Genomic DNA, 13,344 nt, shown 5'->3' with positions numbered 1-13,344 from the left:
TATTTGACAGTGTAGATGCAGATGATTAATTGAGTTTGTCACAAAAAGACGCAACAAGTGCTGTTAAAGTAAAATTTAAGTTCAGTTCCAGGTGTTTCAGCCTCAGTCTGGATGTTGAGTGAAGCTCACGACTTAAAGAAGCAGGAGTTCTAACTCTTCATTGTAGAAATGAAAGGATGAGTCACTGAAAACAGAGGGAATCACTGCCTGGATACAGGCGGCGTCATTCGGAGTCTCTGACGTCAATCATGACATTTCAGCCCTGAGATTAGAACTTCCTCAGAAGAAAGAAACCACCTTTGGTAATGAAAGGTGTAACGTGTAATAACTTCTGTTTTGGTCCGTGTCCCATCCACCAACACGGAGAAGACAGAGTGTGTGTAATGATCTGATTTCACTTGAATTGTCATGTCGTCCAATTTTATTTACAATCAGTAAATAAGGGATGTTATTTAAATATGAAAAATCATGTCAACCACTTCTCTCTTGAAAACTGTACACACAGGTACACACACTCACACTGACACACACACACTGACACACACAACCACTGACATACACAACCACTGACATACACAACCACTGAGTCCTCTCAGAAGAACCAACCTGACACAGACTGACTAGTGACTGATTTTTTTCATACAAGTGCTTCTACTCTGAGACTTTCTTGGAAGAAAAGGAAAGTCGCTCCTCGTTCAATGTCCGTCTTTGGCAAAGTAAAAAACAAATGTCCTCTTTTCCTGAAGCTTTCATACACATCACTGCATGGGCTGTTTCCAGGCGTGTGTTCAGACCACAAGCATCTCATTCTGTTCATCCTCTGCAGACACACACACATGAATCCTCCGTGTGTGTCCTCCGATCAGCAGAGTCTCTTGGTGCTGGACCGGGTCCCTCTCGGTTTGGACAGTTTCCTGGTCTGTGAGTGAATGGTCTGAATGCTGGATTCCTGTCGGGTGATCTCAGCTCAGCAGGAGATGCTTCATGTCTCAGCTGTTGCGATGCTTAACGAGCAGTCACCCCCCCGCTCGCTGGTGTCGCCTGGACACCCTCGTGCACGTTCAGGTTTCCTCCAAACCTTTAACAGGAAGGTACGAACAAAGTTTGCCTCAGTGAACATTATAATATTCTAATTTGAACTAATTTGATAGTAGTTAAAAACCCGTACGGTCAGTTTTATGGATAACACACTGACTATGAAATGTTGTGATGCACAAGGTTGTTTAATTATTAGATTTTTTTTTTTGACAAACCCTGTCTTTTTACTGGGTGCTGGTTGCACCATGTGCATTAATAGTGATTAGAGGCTGCTAAGCTGACCAGATTTAATGTGGTTTAACAATCATAGACTGTTTATTAAGATGGACGACGGGTCAAGGGACAGAGCCGTGGGAGGGAGGTCCTCTCAATACAGGTTCTCCACCAATCACAAGTCAGTCTCAGCTTTCATTCATAACATTTCATCCTGTTTTTAGAGCATCAAATAACCAATTACAACCAAACTTATCAGAAAAATTAAGGTTTGAACTAACATTGTGAAGAACTACTCTACAGCTTCGCTTCAGCGTGGGAGACAAATGTCTGATTCTCGCCTCATTTTAGTTTCTATTTCCTCTCAAAAGTTTCTTGTGTTTTGAAATAAGAAAATATGATTCAGATTCAAACTTGAGACGTAGGGGAGATACTTTGCCAAACTGAAGTCTTAAGTGTGACAGAATGACCTCTACTGCAGCCAACCAGCAGAGGGCGATCAAGACCCTTTGACTTTTTGGGAGGATGTCACGTCGTCCATCTTTAGAAACAGTTTGTGGTTCCAATGCACAGATCCCATTGATAACACGGCAGGTCGGCTTCACCATGATGATAATACACTGTACATGCAGTGCTGTAGATGTAGTGCACATGTTGTCCATTATCCACGTGTCCATTCTGCTGCTAACAACCTCAAAATATGCTATATTCACATTCATAAAATAGTGAGAACGCACAAGAATCTGACCTGGAACTGAGATAAAAATTATCAAATACGTACGTATCAGTAAAAATGTAAACGTTTTAAATCATCACATCAATCGATTACAAGGGACATGTTGCATCTTGGTGCATTTTGTCCAAATACAGATGGAAATTTAATCAAGCCGACACCATCCTGACACTGCACTAAATTCTTTCTCAAATTGCTCTCCTGCTTGCAGTTACATTGGCTGCTCGTGAATGAAAATTATGCACAACAATATGGTGACCCTCTTATTTCCTGTCGGCCGTTTTGATTTGTTTTTGCCTGGTAACGTCTTAAGGGGTTCGCAGTCACGGCAGTCTTAAAAATGTGTCTCGACGAGTTAACGACGGCCTTTACTCATCTTAAAGTCTCACTTACCTTCCTTCTACGTGGCAAGTCAGTGCATTGCTTAGAAAATTAACATTTTGTAGTAGAATAAAACAAGTATTATCTTCTAACAAATGACATTTGTTAGCACTCGTGAATGGATTTTGAAACTGTCTGCAGCCCAGGCAGAAGTCTCTGGTGCGACGAGATAAATGATCATGAAAGCACAGTTGTTTGTGGTGAGTCTGAGGAGCCTGAAAATGTGACACACGGTAGTTTCGAGCTCTATATTGGAGTAGAATTGTTGTAGTTAGTGACTGAGTTTTGCTTCACATGAAAAGAGCCCAACCAAAACGAGGAAAGTTCAAATTACATGGATTATTCCTCGTATAAAAACATGCTGATGTTTGCAATCTGTAAATTGCTAAAGGGTGCCTTTCTATCATATGAACATTCTGTGACTTGTTTTCCTTCACACGGCTTTAAAGGTCTCGTTTGCCTACAGCCTTTTGCATCTGTATAGCTGAAGTCGTTTTGGGATGGACCTTCATTTCACTTAAGTCTTGTAGCTCTGGCCGCAGACTTTATACGGCTTTGATGGGTAATAATACCATTTCTCTACAGTAATTTATTACACAACTGGCCTTAAAGCTTGACAATGTTAACATTATTTCTTTGAAATTAATTTATTAAAGTGCACATTATGTTCTCTGGATGAGAAATGCAAAAATGATTTTATTATTCATTAATAAAGTACATATTAACTAAAGTGTTTGGGTGTTTTATGTCTTTTATTATTACCGCTCCAGTAGCAGCTCACACACTTTGGGGACAGAGAGACTTGAAGAAGCAGATCGTTCTCTCCTGCAGAGTTTCATCAACCAAGGACTCACCTTTGCTTTCCACATATACACAAATATATAAATTAATATTTATAAATATATGTATACATATTATTTAATAAATACTTCTAGGCATCCCAAGCGGTGGACTCTCCACAAACATCGTCCCTGCGAGGTTATAGACAGTTTCAAACAGCAGGTGGCGTTATAAGCCTTATAACTGTGATAGTGAAGCCAGCATTAATATCAAAGAACAGTCTCTTTTAATTTACAGCTTAAAAAACATCTAATACTCATGTTTAAAAAAGTAATGATTCCTTTCTGTCAATCAGGATTTTTATAGGGTTAGGTTTAGTGCTCTTCCCTTATTTTCTTTCTCGACTGTGCAAAATTATGAGGAATGTAAATGTAGAGTTACGTAAAAGTCAATTGGCTGTTCAGACTGCGGCCTCACTTCAAAATATCTGATCTATATCTGATTTGGAACCAGATTCAGACTCAGATCGGATTGTTTAATGACAGCTTGAGCAGCACAAATCACATGGAATCAGATCTTTTCAAATCAGATTCAGGCCCCTTTCATATGTGGCTCTGAATCAGCGTTTGAATGCATATCAAGAGGAACATGAAACCGTAGAGGCTCACATGTGTTTGATGTCTTGTTATTCGTCTGCAGGTCACATCAGGGCCACAACCAGTTCATTTTAAAAGATAACATGAAAAGCTGTGTAAACCAGTCAGATCTGGGAATAAATCCAGGATTGAGCACCAAGGCCTGAAGTGTGAAGGTAGTGAAAAGTGTCCAGATCTGAATTAGAAAGCGGGAAAATGGTTTTAAATGGTAAATGGTTTTGTATTTATATAGCGCTTTTCTAGTCTTGATGACCACTCAAAGCGCTTTTAACATTTAGCAGTTTAACATTCACCCACACACACATTCATACAGTGCATCTATTAGCAGCACTTTTGTTGTCCTATGAGGGCCAATACAGGGCCTAAAAACCTTTTTATTCAAGAAGGTGTTTTACTTTGAGTTGAGTTTTAGGACTTTGATTTTAACTATGTACTTGTGGCACTCTGAGATTCTCGGATGAAGAGTGCCTTACAAATAAAATGTATTTATTTATTATATAATAAATAGAAATAGTTGATTTTCAATCATGAATACTGACGTCTGTAAATACACACTTAAATACATTTCCCATTTTATAACACTTATTCTTTCCAGAAGTAACCCTAACCATTGCCTTTTGAGAACTTAAAGCTTTATCTACTTATTTCTAGTTTTTTTCCTTTGAGTTGTGGTTTTAAATGTAAAAAGCTGTTAATTCCGGGTGATCTGCGGGGTCATGAAGGGGTCGCGGAGGGGCCGTGAAGGGGTCACTTGTCGTCGAGGCTAGTGCAGGTGAGAAGCGACATGTCGGACTGGGAAGAGGATCCAGCCCTGCAGAGACCGCAGCCCAGACCCCCGGGCGAGGACCGGCCCCGGGACCGGGAACGGGGGTCCTACGGTGACAGGGACGGACCCCGGTTCGGAGGCCCCCGGCCCGGAGGCCCCAGGGACTGGAGACCGGAGCGGAGACCCGAGCACCGAGCCCCGGAGGGTGGGCGCGAAGGCCGCGTTTCCTACCCGGGCACGGACTTCGGTGCCCCCCGGGAGCGACGGGCCGGTGTCCGGTCGGACTGCAACCCGCCGGTGACCCTCACCGTGGAGAACGATTATATCGGGAGAATCATAGGTTTGTTCCCGGGGACGAGGTTCTACTTTCAGCGGCAGGTGTTCGGGACTTCGCTGCTAGTCCCGCCGGAGGTAGCTAGCTAGCTGTGCTATGCTAATTGCCGCCGGAGTTAGCTAGCCGGGCTATGCTAATCAAAGGCTAGATGTCTCGTTCGACCGAGCCGGACGTCCGCACATGGCGGCCATCTTGCTAGGGGGCATCTCGCTCACCCATTACAGTGTGTTGGTAGAGGTAAATAACCATAACTTGCTCAATTTTCAACCGATTTTTAAACTATCTGGTTTGTTTTAAACGTCAGAGATGTAGTTATGACGCTGCATAAATTATTCTTTTTTTTTTTTAGAAAAAAATATAATTATTCGTAAGTATGCAGTGTCACATCTACATCTCTGACGTTTATATCAAATCAAACCGTTTAAAAATCGGTTGAAAATTTAGCAAGTTATGGTTATTTACCACTACCAACACAATGTTATGGGTGAGCGAGATGCCCCCTAGCAAGATGGCCGCCATGTGCGAACGTTCTACTCCGTTGGCCGGCACTCAGACGAGACATCTAGACTTATATGGTGCAAATCCCACGGGAGGTAGCTAGCTGTCCTATGCTAATCCCACCGGAAGTAGCTAGCTCACCAGTTTGTCTGTGGAGAATTTCCTTCACATATTTGCACCTGAATGTCAAATAAAATGTACAAATAAATGATATTTCCAGATTATTAAATGAAGTTTCTCGATAAAGGTAAAGGAGGAGCCAAAATCCGTGAACTTGAAGAAAGCTCCAGAGCCAGCATCAAGGTAAGATGATGTTAAATTAGTGTTTAACAACTTTCATAATAATTCATAAAGCTTGTTATCCATGTTCCCTTCGATTAAAATTTGGTCTAAAGATAAGATTAGATTCAACTTTATTGTCATTGCACAGCACAAGTACTTATACAATGAAATGTAGTTTAGCATCTAACCAGAAGTGCAAAAAAGTCAGTAAAAGTGCAGAGTATTGTGCATATTTAAAGTGGAATATGTAAATAAATAAGATATGTACAGTAAGAAATATATATGGAATAGTACAGTATTAAGAGGTACTGTATGATATAAGAATGAGGAATACACTATGAGCAATATAAATATATATAATTAGGAATACACTGTAGGCGGGATAATACAGTAGTAAAAAATAACAACCAGACTTTATTTCAACTTCAGTTTAAAAAGGTGTTAAAGACAGAAGTCATACTTTCATCAGTCATCACATCTGGAGACTAACTTTACAAAACTTCCTCAATCAGATGATAAAGAGCAGAGTATTTTTGGCCCGGACCTAACAGTGATAAGTCTTGAGTGCTATGCTAACATGCTGTGGTTAGCACGTTACCGATGTTTGTTTTGTTCTGTTTTCAGATCAACCGGGGGGATTATGAAGGGGAGGTGCTCATCTTCGGCCCCCCCGCTGCCCAGGAGAAGGCCAAGGAGATGATTGAACACTTGTTGACTTCTAGATCACACAACGGTACACAGTCATTTTACTAGAAAACAATGATCATGAGATCTTCCTAACATTAGTTTCCTTACACTTAGAGCTGTAAATACATCTACTCTTATGCTGATGTGTTTGTCAGAGGCTGGTCCGGCAGGAGGCCATGGAGGAGATGGAGGAGTCAGCAACAGCTCGGTCTGGTCTTCTGACCAGTTAAAGGCTTCCAGGGACACTCCACCCAGCACATTCATAGACTGGAACGCCATCCGGGAGAACAAGGACAAGTATGAGGAGATCAAGTGGCAGGGTGAGGCCTCACACACTGTCGTCAGAACAACTACTACACCTCCTGGGCTTGTTTGTTTATATACGTCTTATCACTGTAGTTTTAAAGTATGTCTGACTTCCTTCAGACCTCCCACCCATGAAGAAGAACTTTTACACGGAGGCCGAGAGTGTGTCCAAGCTGCTGGCAGAGGACGTCAGCGAATGGAGGTAATTCTGACAGAGACGTATTTTCTTTCACTTCATCTTGTTCGCTGCAGGTTTCAAATAAACCACATGTCCGCTTTCTATGGAATCGATAGAGGGAGAGGCAAATGCTATATATAGCACAGAGCGAATAATGAGACTTGTCAGAAACCAGTTGGACAGGCTAGCAAAACGTCAGCCTCGGACACAAAGGCGGCACTGTTTACAATCAGTGGTTCTGAATCTTCAGAGGTTTACAGTAAGTGTGGGGATCATTAATCAACAAGGGGTTTACAAAGGTCTGATATCGTTGATCCCCAAACTGTCCACAGGACCAGAATCATTAAACTCAGTTTAGCTAAGTGTCAGATTCTCCTCTCCATTAAATTCATTTTTTATTTGGGAATGGTTTGGAAGTTGAATATTTCTCTGTCTCGTAAACAAAGAACAAAACTGTGGTCTTTAAACTGTAAAGCTCAACGTGGTGTTCATTTGTCTTTTTCTAGATAAGAAGTTCTAATCTTTACATCATTTCCTTCACAGGAAAGAGAATAACAACATCTTTGTGGACGACCTGAAGGAGGGAGGGGAGAAGCGACCCATTCCTTATCCCTGCCGCACCTTCCTGGAGGCGTTCGAACCTTTTCCAGGGATCATGGAAAATATTGTCCGAGTGGGCTTCGTCAAACCGACCCCCATCCAGGTGAGAGCGTGGTGGGTGGGCCGACTCCTTCAGTCATTTATCACTCTTATCATTCCTTGACTGAATACACGAGATAAATCGAGATAAAGAGTGTGTTGAGCAGGGAAATGAAACTGCATCACCTCCCTCACTGATTTCACTTTCGTTTTACAGGAAGAGGGTTTGGCTCAAGGGATTCTAGTTTCACTGCTTTGAGTCATCACGTAGCTGCTGAGTCAAAACATGTGGTTACGAGTGAGAAACTGTAACTACGTTCTGCTGAGTAACGTCCCCACCCTCCGGTGGTTATTAACAACCTGAACCAACCTGTTCACCTCATGTTCTCTGTGGGTTGAGCCAGTCTATCTCATAATTAAGTCTGGGTTGGGTTTAACATGCCATGACTCAATCTCTAATTACCCTCACAGTTGTATTAATTGCTCTAATCTCACGTGTGTTTCCCAAAACGTTGCTTTCAAATGTTGTTTTTATTATAAAACCCTAAATTTAAACAGCAGGTAGGTTCCCAGTTGGAATCCCGGTTCAGGCGTTTGAATATTCTCTCCATGTCTGTGGGTTTTCTCCTGCTTCCTCCCATCGTTCAAAGACATTTAAATAGATTCACACTAAATTCCAACGTAACATTTGTAATCTTAGATCTTCAAGTTAGAAAGTCTATATCTAGGGATGCTTTGGCTTAATTTGAAATATGATACGACTTAAACATCCACTTTTAAGTGACTTTTAAACTTGGTCAGATGGTCTCTATAGTACTCAAAGAAGGCCGCTCTTGATCTTATTAGAATGGGAAGTGGATGTTTTCAGTAGTTCTAATGGATTTTTTAAAAATCAGTTTACTTTTGTAAGGGTGGTGTTGTAGCAGTATCGATTGTGATGTTTTTGTTTGCTTCAGTCTCAGGCATGGCCCGTGTTGATGAGCGGAGACGACCTCATCGCCATCGCCCAAACCGGCACCGGGAAAACCCTGGCCTACCTGCTGCCAGGGTTCATCCACATGGACGGCCAGTTTGAGTGAGTAGCAGATCCGTTCCTTGTGTCTTAACTTTTAGGGGCTGAACGTTAGGGACGGGAATCGGCAGGGACCTCCCGATACGATACTATCACGATACTTAGGTGGCGATACGATGTGTATTGCGATTTCTGTAAGTATTGCGATTCGATATTAGGATTTCCTGGGATTTCTTTTGGTTATTTTTTTTTTTTTAAATACTGGACCATGGAAAAATGTTGAATCAATCCTTCAAATACAACACAGTCAAATTCACTTAGAGCTTTACAAGTTTTATTTCAAATATTAACATTAACTTAATGACTGCCGGGCAGCCAATAGAGAAAATAAATAAAAATGTTCCCTATTATTGTATAGCCCCTGTCAACTGCACACAAACTGACAGATTAAGAAATGTAAGCCACTTAGGCTACTTTTAAAACAATAAATAAAAGGTAAATTAAATAGAATGAATAATAGTTTACTTAAAATATAAACTTTGAAATAAACAAAAAGTAGGCTATTGTTGTTTGCATGTAGGCGATACAAAGCTAGTGCTTGGGTATGTTTAGATTCTTGTGCAAAAACAAGAGCTGGTCAACATGCTCTGGGGTGATGTTGCTCCCCCAATATACCCCCCCCCCGTATAAACCAATAAATATGTTTTAAAAAAAAAAAAAAATCGATTTGGGAGGCAGCATATCGATTTAAAATCGTCATTCACAAGAATCGCGATTTGTAACTGAATCGATTTTTTTTCCCCCATCCCTACTGAACGTACTGTTTGGTTTCTTTCATTTCCATTTTTTTTTTGCTTGCTCGACGATCCAAATCTTTTGTGTGTCCTTCCTTCGTAGAGCCAGCGCTGATCGCAGGGGTCCTGGCATGTTGGTGCTGACTCCCACCAGAGAGCTGGCCCTGCAGATTGAAGTGGAATGCAACAAGTACAGCTACAAAGGCTACAAAAGGTCTTATGTTAGGAATCATTAAGGGTTATTAATTCCACTGTGGAAGCAACGTGACTTTGACGGTTCTTCTGTTCCCTCTCCCAGTATCTGCATCTATGGTGGAGGGGATAGGAAAAGCCAGATCAGCCTGGTGAGGCGCGGTGTGGACATCGTCATCGCCACGCCAGGACGACTAAACGATCTACAGATGAACGACCTCATCAGTCTTCGCTCCATCACCTACCTGGTCGGCTGTTTGTGTCTGTGCATGTTGGTCTATGTATGAGGAGGGTGAAAGTTTAGATGAGGCCACTGTTCATAGTGTGACTCTCAACTTTAAAGGCTCAACCCAGTAGAAATCTCCATGAACAGCAACAGCAGTGCCTCACTGTTTATGAAAGTCTTAGCTGTGATCACAAATGATAACAAATGATCACAAATCTATAATTTCTGTCTTTGGAATCTGTGGGATTATCTTTGTCTTAATTTTGGATTGATCCTTTTCTTGATGGTGGCAAACAGGTGCTGGACGAGGCCGACCGGATGCTGGACATGGGCTTCGAACCTCAGATAATGAAGATTCTCTTGGACATCCGCCCGGACCGACAGACTGTCATGACCAGGTACGAGTCACATGACGCACCTGGGACAAGAGTTTGTCATCAGGACACAAGGACATGAGGACAGATGTCTCCAGAGAGAGAACATCAAAAAAGACCTTTAGCAAAAATCAGTTTGAAGAGTGTGTTAAAGGGACTCTTACCTTTGTTGCATTTTTACACTTTTTTTGGATAAGGTTAAATTGGTATTAATAAGGTAATGACACTCTAAAATGCAAGACAGACCCACCAGGAGTAAAAACAAACAATTATTTCACTCTCATAATATTTAGTGAAAACTTCAACCAATAAAATTCTTCGGACCGAAGGACCTTATTGGCCGACAGACCTGTCTGTTTGCTGCATGGACATGCAGGTTTTCCGTCTGCTTCTTGTGGCGCATTCGGGCCCGGGTCATCAAGGCATGTGAATGTAAATGTATATAACTTAGTTATATCCATTGCTTTGGTAAACAAAAACTCACGTGCGTGCGCGGAGGCAGTAGGTTGAAAGTCTGCTTGTAAATAAAGTTTCTTCAAAAAAACACCGCGGATGGGAACGAGGGGGTGGGGCATTGGAGGAAGGCGGGATGATTTGAATGTGCTGTAATTCTCAAATGCAACAAAGGTAAGAGTCCCTTTTTAAATACATGAATTAATAAAGTCAGACATTACATCTTAATACGTTCTGCATAGAAAAGTTTGGATTGGTCCATATTCAATGGGAAAAAAGATAATAGAAACTTTTAAAAACAAATTCAACCCTGCATTTGTTTAATTTGCTATGTAGATTTACCCCTGTAAATGTTGTCTGATGTACAATCTTTTATTACAATCTTTTATTTCTGTAAATTCCTGTGTTTCAGTGCCACCTGGCCCACGGGTGTGAGACGACTCTCCAAGTCCTACTTAAAGAATCCCATGATGGTTTACGTCGGCACCCTGGACTTGGCGGTGAGTGACACAGTGAACGTGTTGATTACACACTCAGTCTGCTCCTGTTTCTCTGCTGCAGCTGAAATATGTCAAATCAAGATGCCACGTGTAACAACCTCTCACTCCTGTGCTTCTCAGGCGGTTAACACGGTGGAACAAACCATTCTGATCGTCCGCGAAGAAGAGAAAAAGTCCTACTTGTTTGACTTCATCAGAAATATGTTGCCGGAGGATAAAGTCCTCATCTTTGTTGGCAAGAAGCTTGTGTGAGTAGGAAGTCGCTCACTTACGGGAAACTACCAGATCTAATCACCTGGTGACTGACAGCTTGTAACACCCACGCTAACGCTGTTCTGTGGGTTTGTTTGTTTCTCCACCGGCATGTAACCTCAGGTGTGACGACCTGTCCAGCGACATGTGTCTGCAGGGTATGGCTGTGCAGAGTCTCCATGGCGGCCGTGACCAGTGTGACCGCGAAGAAGCCCTCAAGGACTTTAAAGACAGTACGTCACTGGAAGGAAATGTGGTTTTAGAAAATAAGCTTTCTATTTCTCCGAAAGCAGAAAGTGAAAGTTTCGGTGGTTAGCGAGTGATCTCACCTCGAGGCCGACATGCTGTCACAAGTTCAGGCTTTAACAATAAATCTGTTTCATCTTCCAGGTCGAGTTCGTATCCTGGTCGCCACGGACCTGGCGTCCCGGGGGTTGGACGTCATCGACATCACACACGTCTTCAACTTTGACTTTCCACGTAACATAGAGGAGTACGTCCATCGTGTGGGCCGCACTGGCCGAGCTGGGTAAGGGTCACGGGTAGGGTTGCAAAATTCCGGGAATATTCAAAGTTGGAAACTTTCCATGGGAATTAACGGGAATAAACTGGAAATGTTGTGGGTAATTTATACTAACTGTATTTACCTTGTCATAAACATACATAAATATAAACATTGTGTTGTGTCATAGGCTGATTTGAGCCCTGAGGAAACTTTGGGCACTTGACTATATGCTTCTGCATCGTTGTGTCATTCTTAACATAGGTCTTTGCACAGTATTTGCAAATGTACACAGCCTTTCCTTCTACATTGGATGAGGTGAAATGTCTCCACACATGAGAGAGTGCACGTGGCATTGTTCTGTAGAATAAGATGAGAAAAAAGTTTGTAAAAAAACACTAATGCAATGCCAGAGATATAAATAGTTAGCCAAACAATTGGAATCGTCTGTAAACATATTTTACAATTGATGGATAAATGAATGTAAATAGGCTAGATGAACAGATGAACAATCCTCAATCAGCATGCTAATATATTTTCCCAGTAACATCATGGAAACTTACCTGACTAGTCCTTCACTCTACAGCAGGCCTCAGTAGCCCTGCTGTAGAGTGAAGCATGCTGGGAGTTATCTGTGCATGTGATGGAAGAATGCACAGTGGAGGGTTGAAACTCAACGTTCCATACATCTTTAAAATAGAGTTTTGAATGATGTTTTTATTGCTCAGCCTTTAATTTGCGTAGTTTTTTTTTTTTCAAAATTCCCGAGCTTAATATTCCCGTGGAAAGTTTCCGGAAAGTTTCCGGAAATTTACCGGAAACTTTCCGCCCCTTTGCAACCCAAGTCACGGGGTTCTGGGGTCACATGATGGAACAAACGCTCCTAGTGTCTGGATGTTTTTGGGCTGGTTTGTGATGTTTGTCCTTTTGTGATCCAGACGCTTGGGCAATGCCGTTACCCTGGTAACAAGAGACAACTGGAGGCTGGCCCCTGAACTGATTCAAATCCTGGCGCGATCGGGAAAGGTGAGCCACATTTATATTCACAGTTTAAAAAGCAATATCAGGCAGGAAGATTTTTAGTTTAGTGAATAAATCATAATAAACTAGAACTTATGAAACCTTAATGAAACCTCATTAAATTAACTAGACCCAGATTTGTATGATCATCTTGCAGCCACTCATAAGAATCTGTTCTGTGATCACAGGAGGTCCCTGAGGAGCTGGTGCTCATGGCCGAGAGATACGAGAAGCACAAGAGGGAGAAGGAGCTGGAGGGTCCGAGGGGGGGGCATGGAGGCCGGGGGGGGAGAGAAGGTGGAGGAGGATGGGGAGGGGGCGGGGGGGGAAGAGAAAGTGGAGGAGGATGGGGAGGGGGCGGGGGGCGGAGAGAAGGTGGAGGGGGAAGAGGAGGCAGAGATCGGGACCAAAACTGGGGTTTCTAATACGTAATAGTTTATATATAAATATATATAAGTCCACACGTGCCACCAGCCCCCCCCCCCCCCCCCCCCCCCCGGCAGATTCATACGTGGAAATGGAAATGTG

General features: G+C 42.3%; 1 protein-coding gene across 1 annotated transcript; it reads left to right on the top strand.

Annotated features, from left to right (window-relative positions):
* The first annotated feature begins 4,585 nt into the window (after window positions 1-4,585).
* Window positions 4,586-13,241, top strand: ddx43 (DEAD (Asp-Glu-Ala-Asp) box polypeptide 43). The gene is made up of 16 exons (XM_061086873.1): window positions 4,586-4,907; window positions 5,647-5,702; window positions 6,306-6,414; window positions 6,524-6,688; window positions 6,795-6,876; window positions 7,396-7,555; window positions 8,448-8,566; window positions 9,401-9,511; window positions 9,596-9,737; window positions 10,013-10,113; window positions 10,955-11,042; window positions 11,163-11,290; window positions 11,418-11,527; window positions 11,685-11,823; window positions 12,735-12,822; window positions 13,005-13,241. The coding sequence occupies exons 1-16, from the start codon at window positions 4,586-4,588 to the stop codon at window positions 13,239-13,241; spliced, it is 2,157 nt and encodes a 718-aa protein (XP_060942856.1).
* Window positions 13,242-13,344: the final 103 nt, after the last annotated feature.

Source organism: Limanda limanda, chromosome 15, assembly GCF_963576545.1.
Source record: "Limanda limanda chromosome 15, fLimLim1.1, whole genome shotgun sequence".
NCBI classification, from domain to species: domain Eukaryota; kingdom Metazoa; phylum Chordata; class Actinopteri; order Pleuronectiformes; family Pleuronectidae; genus Limanda; species Limanda limanda.
Note: the sequence above shows the minus strand (reverse complement) of the source record. Positions and strands in the feature narration are given on the sequence as shown.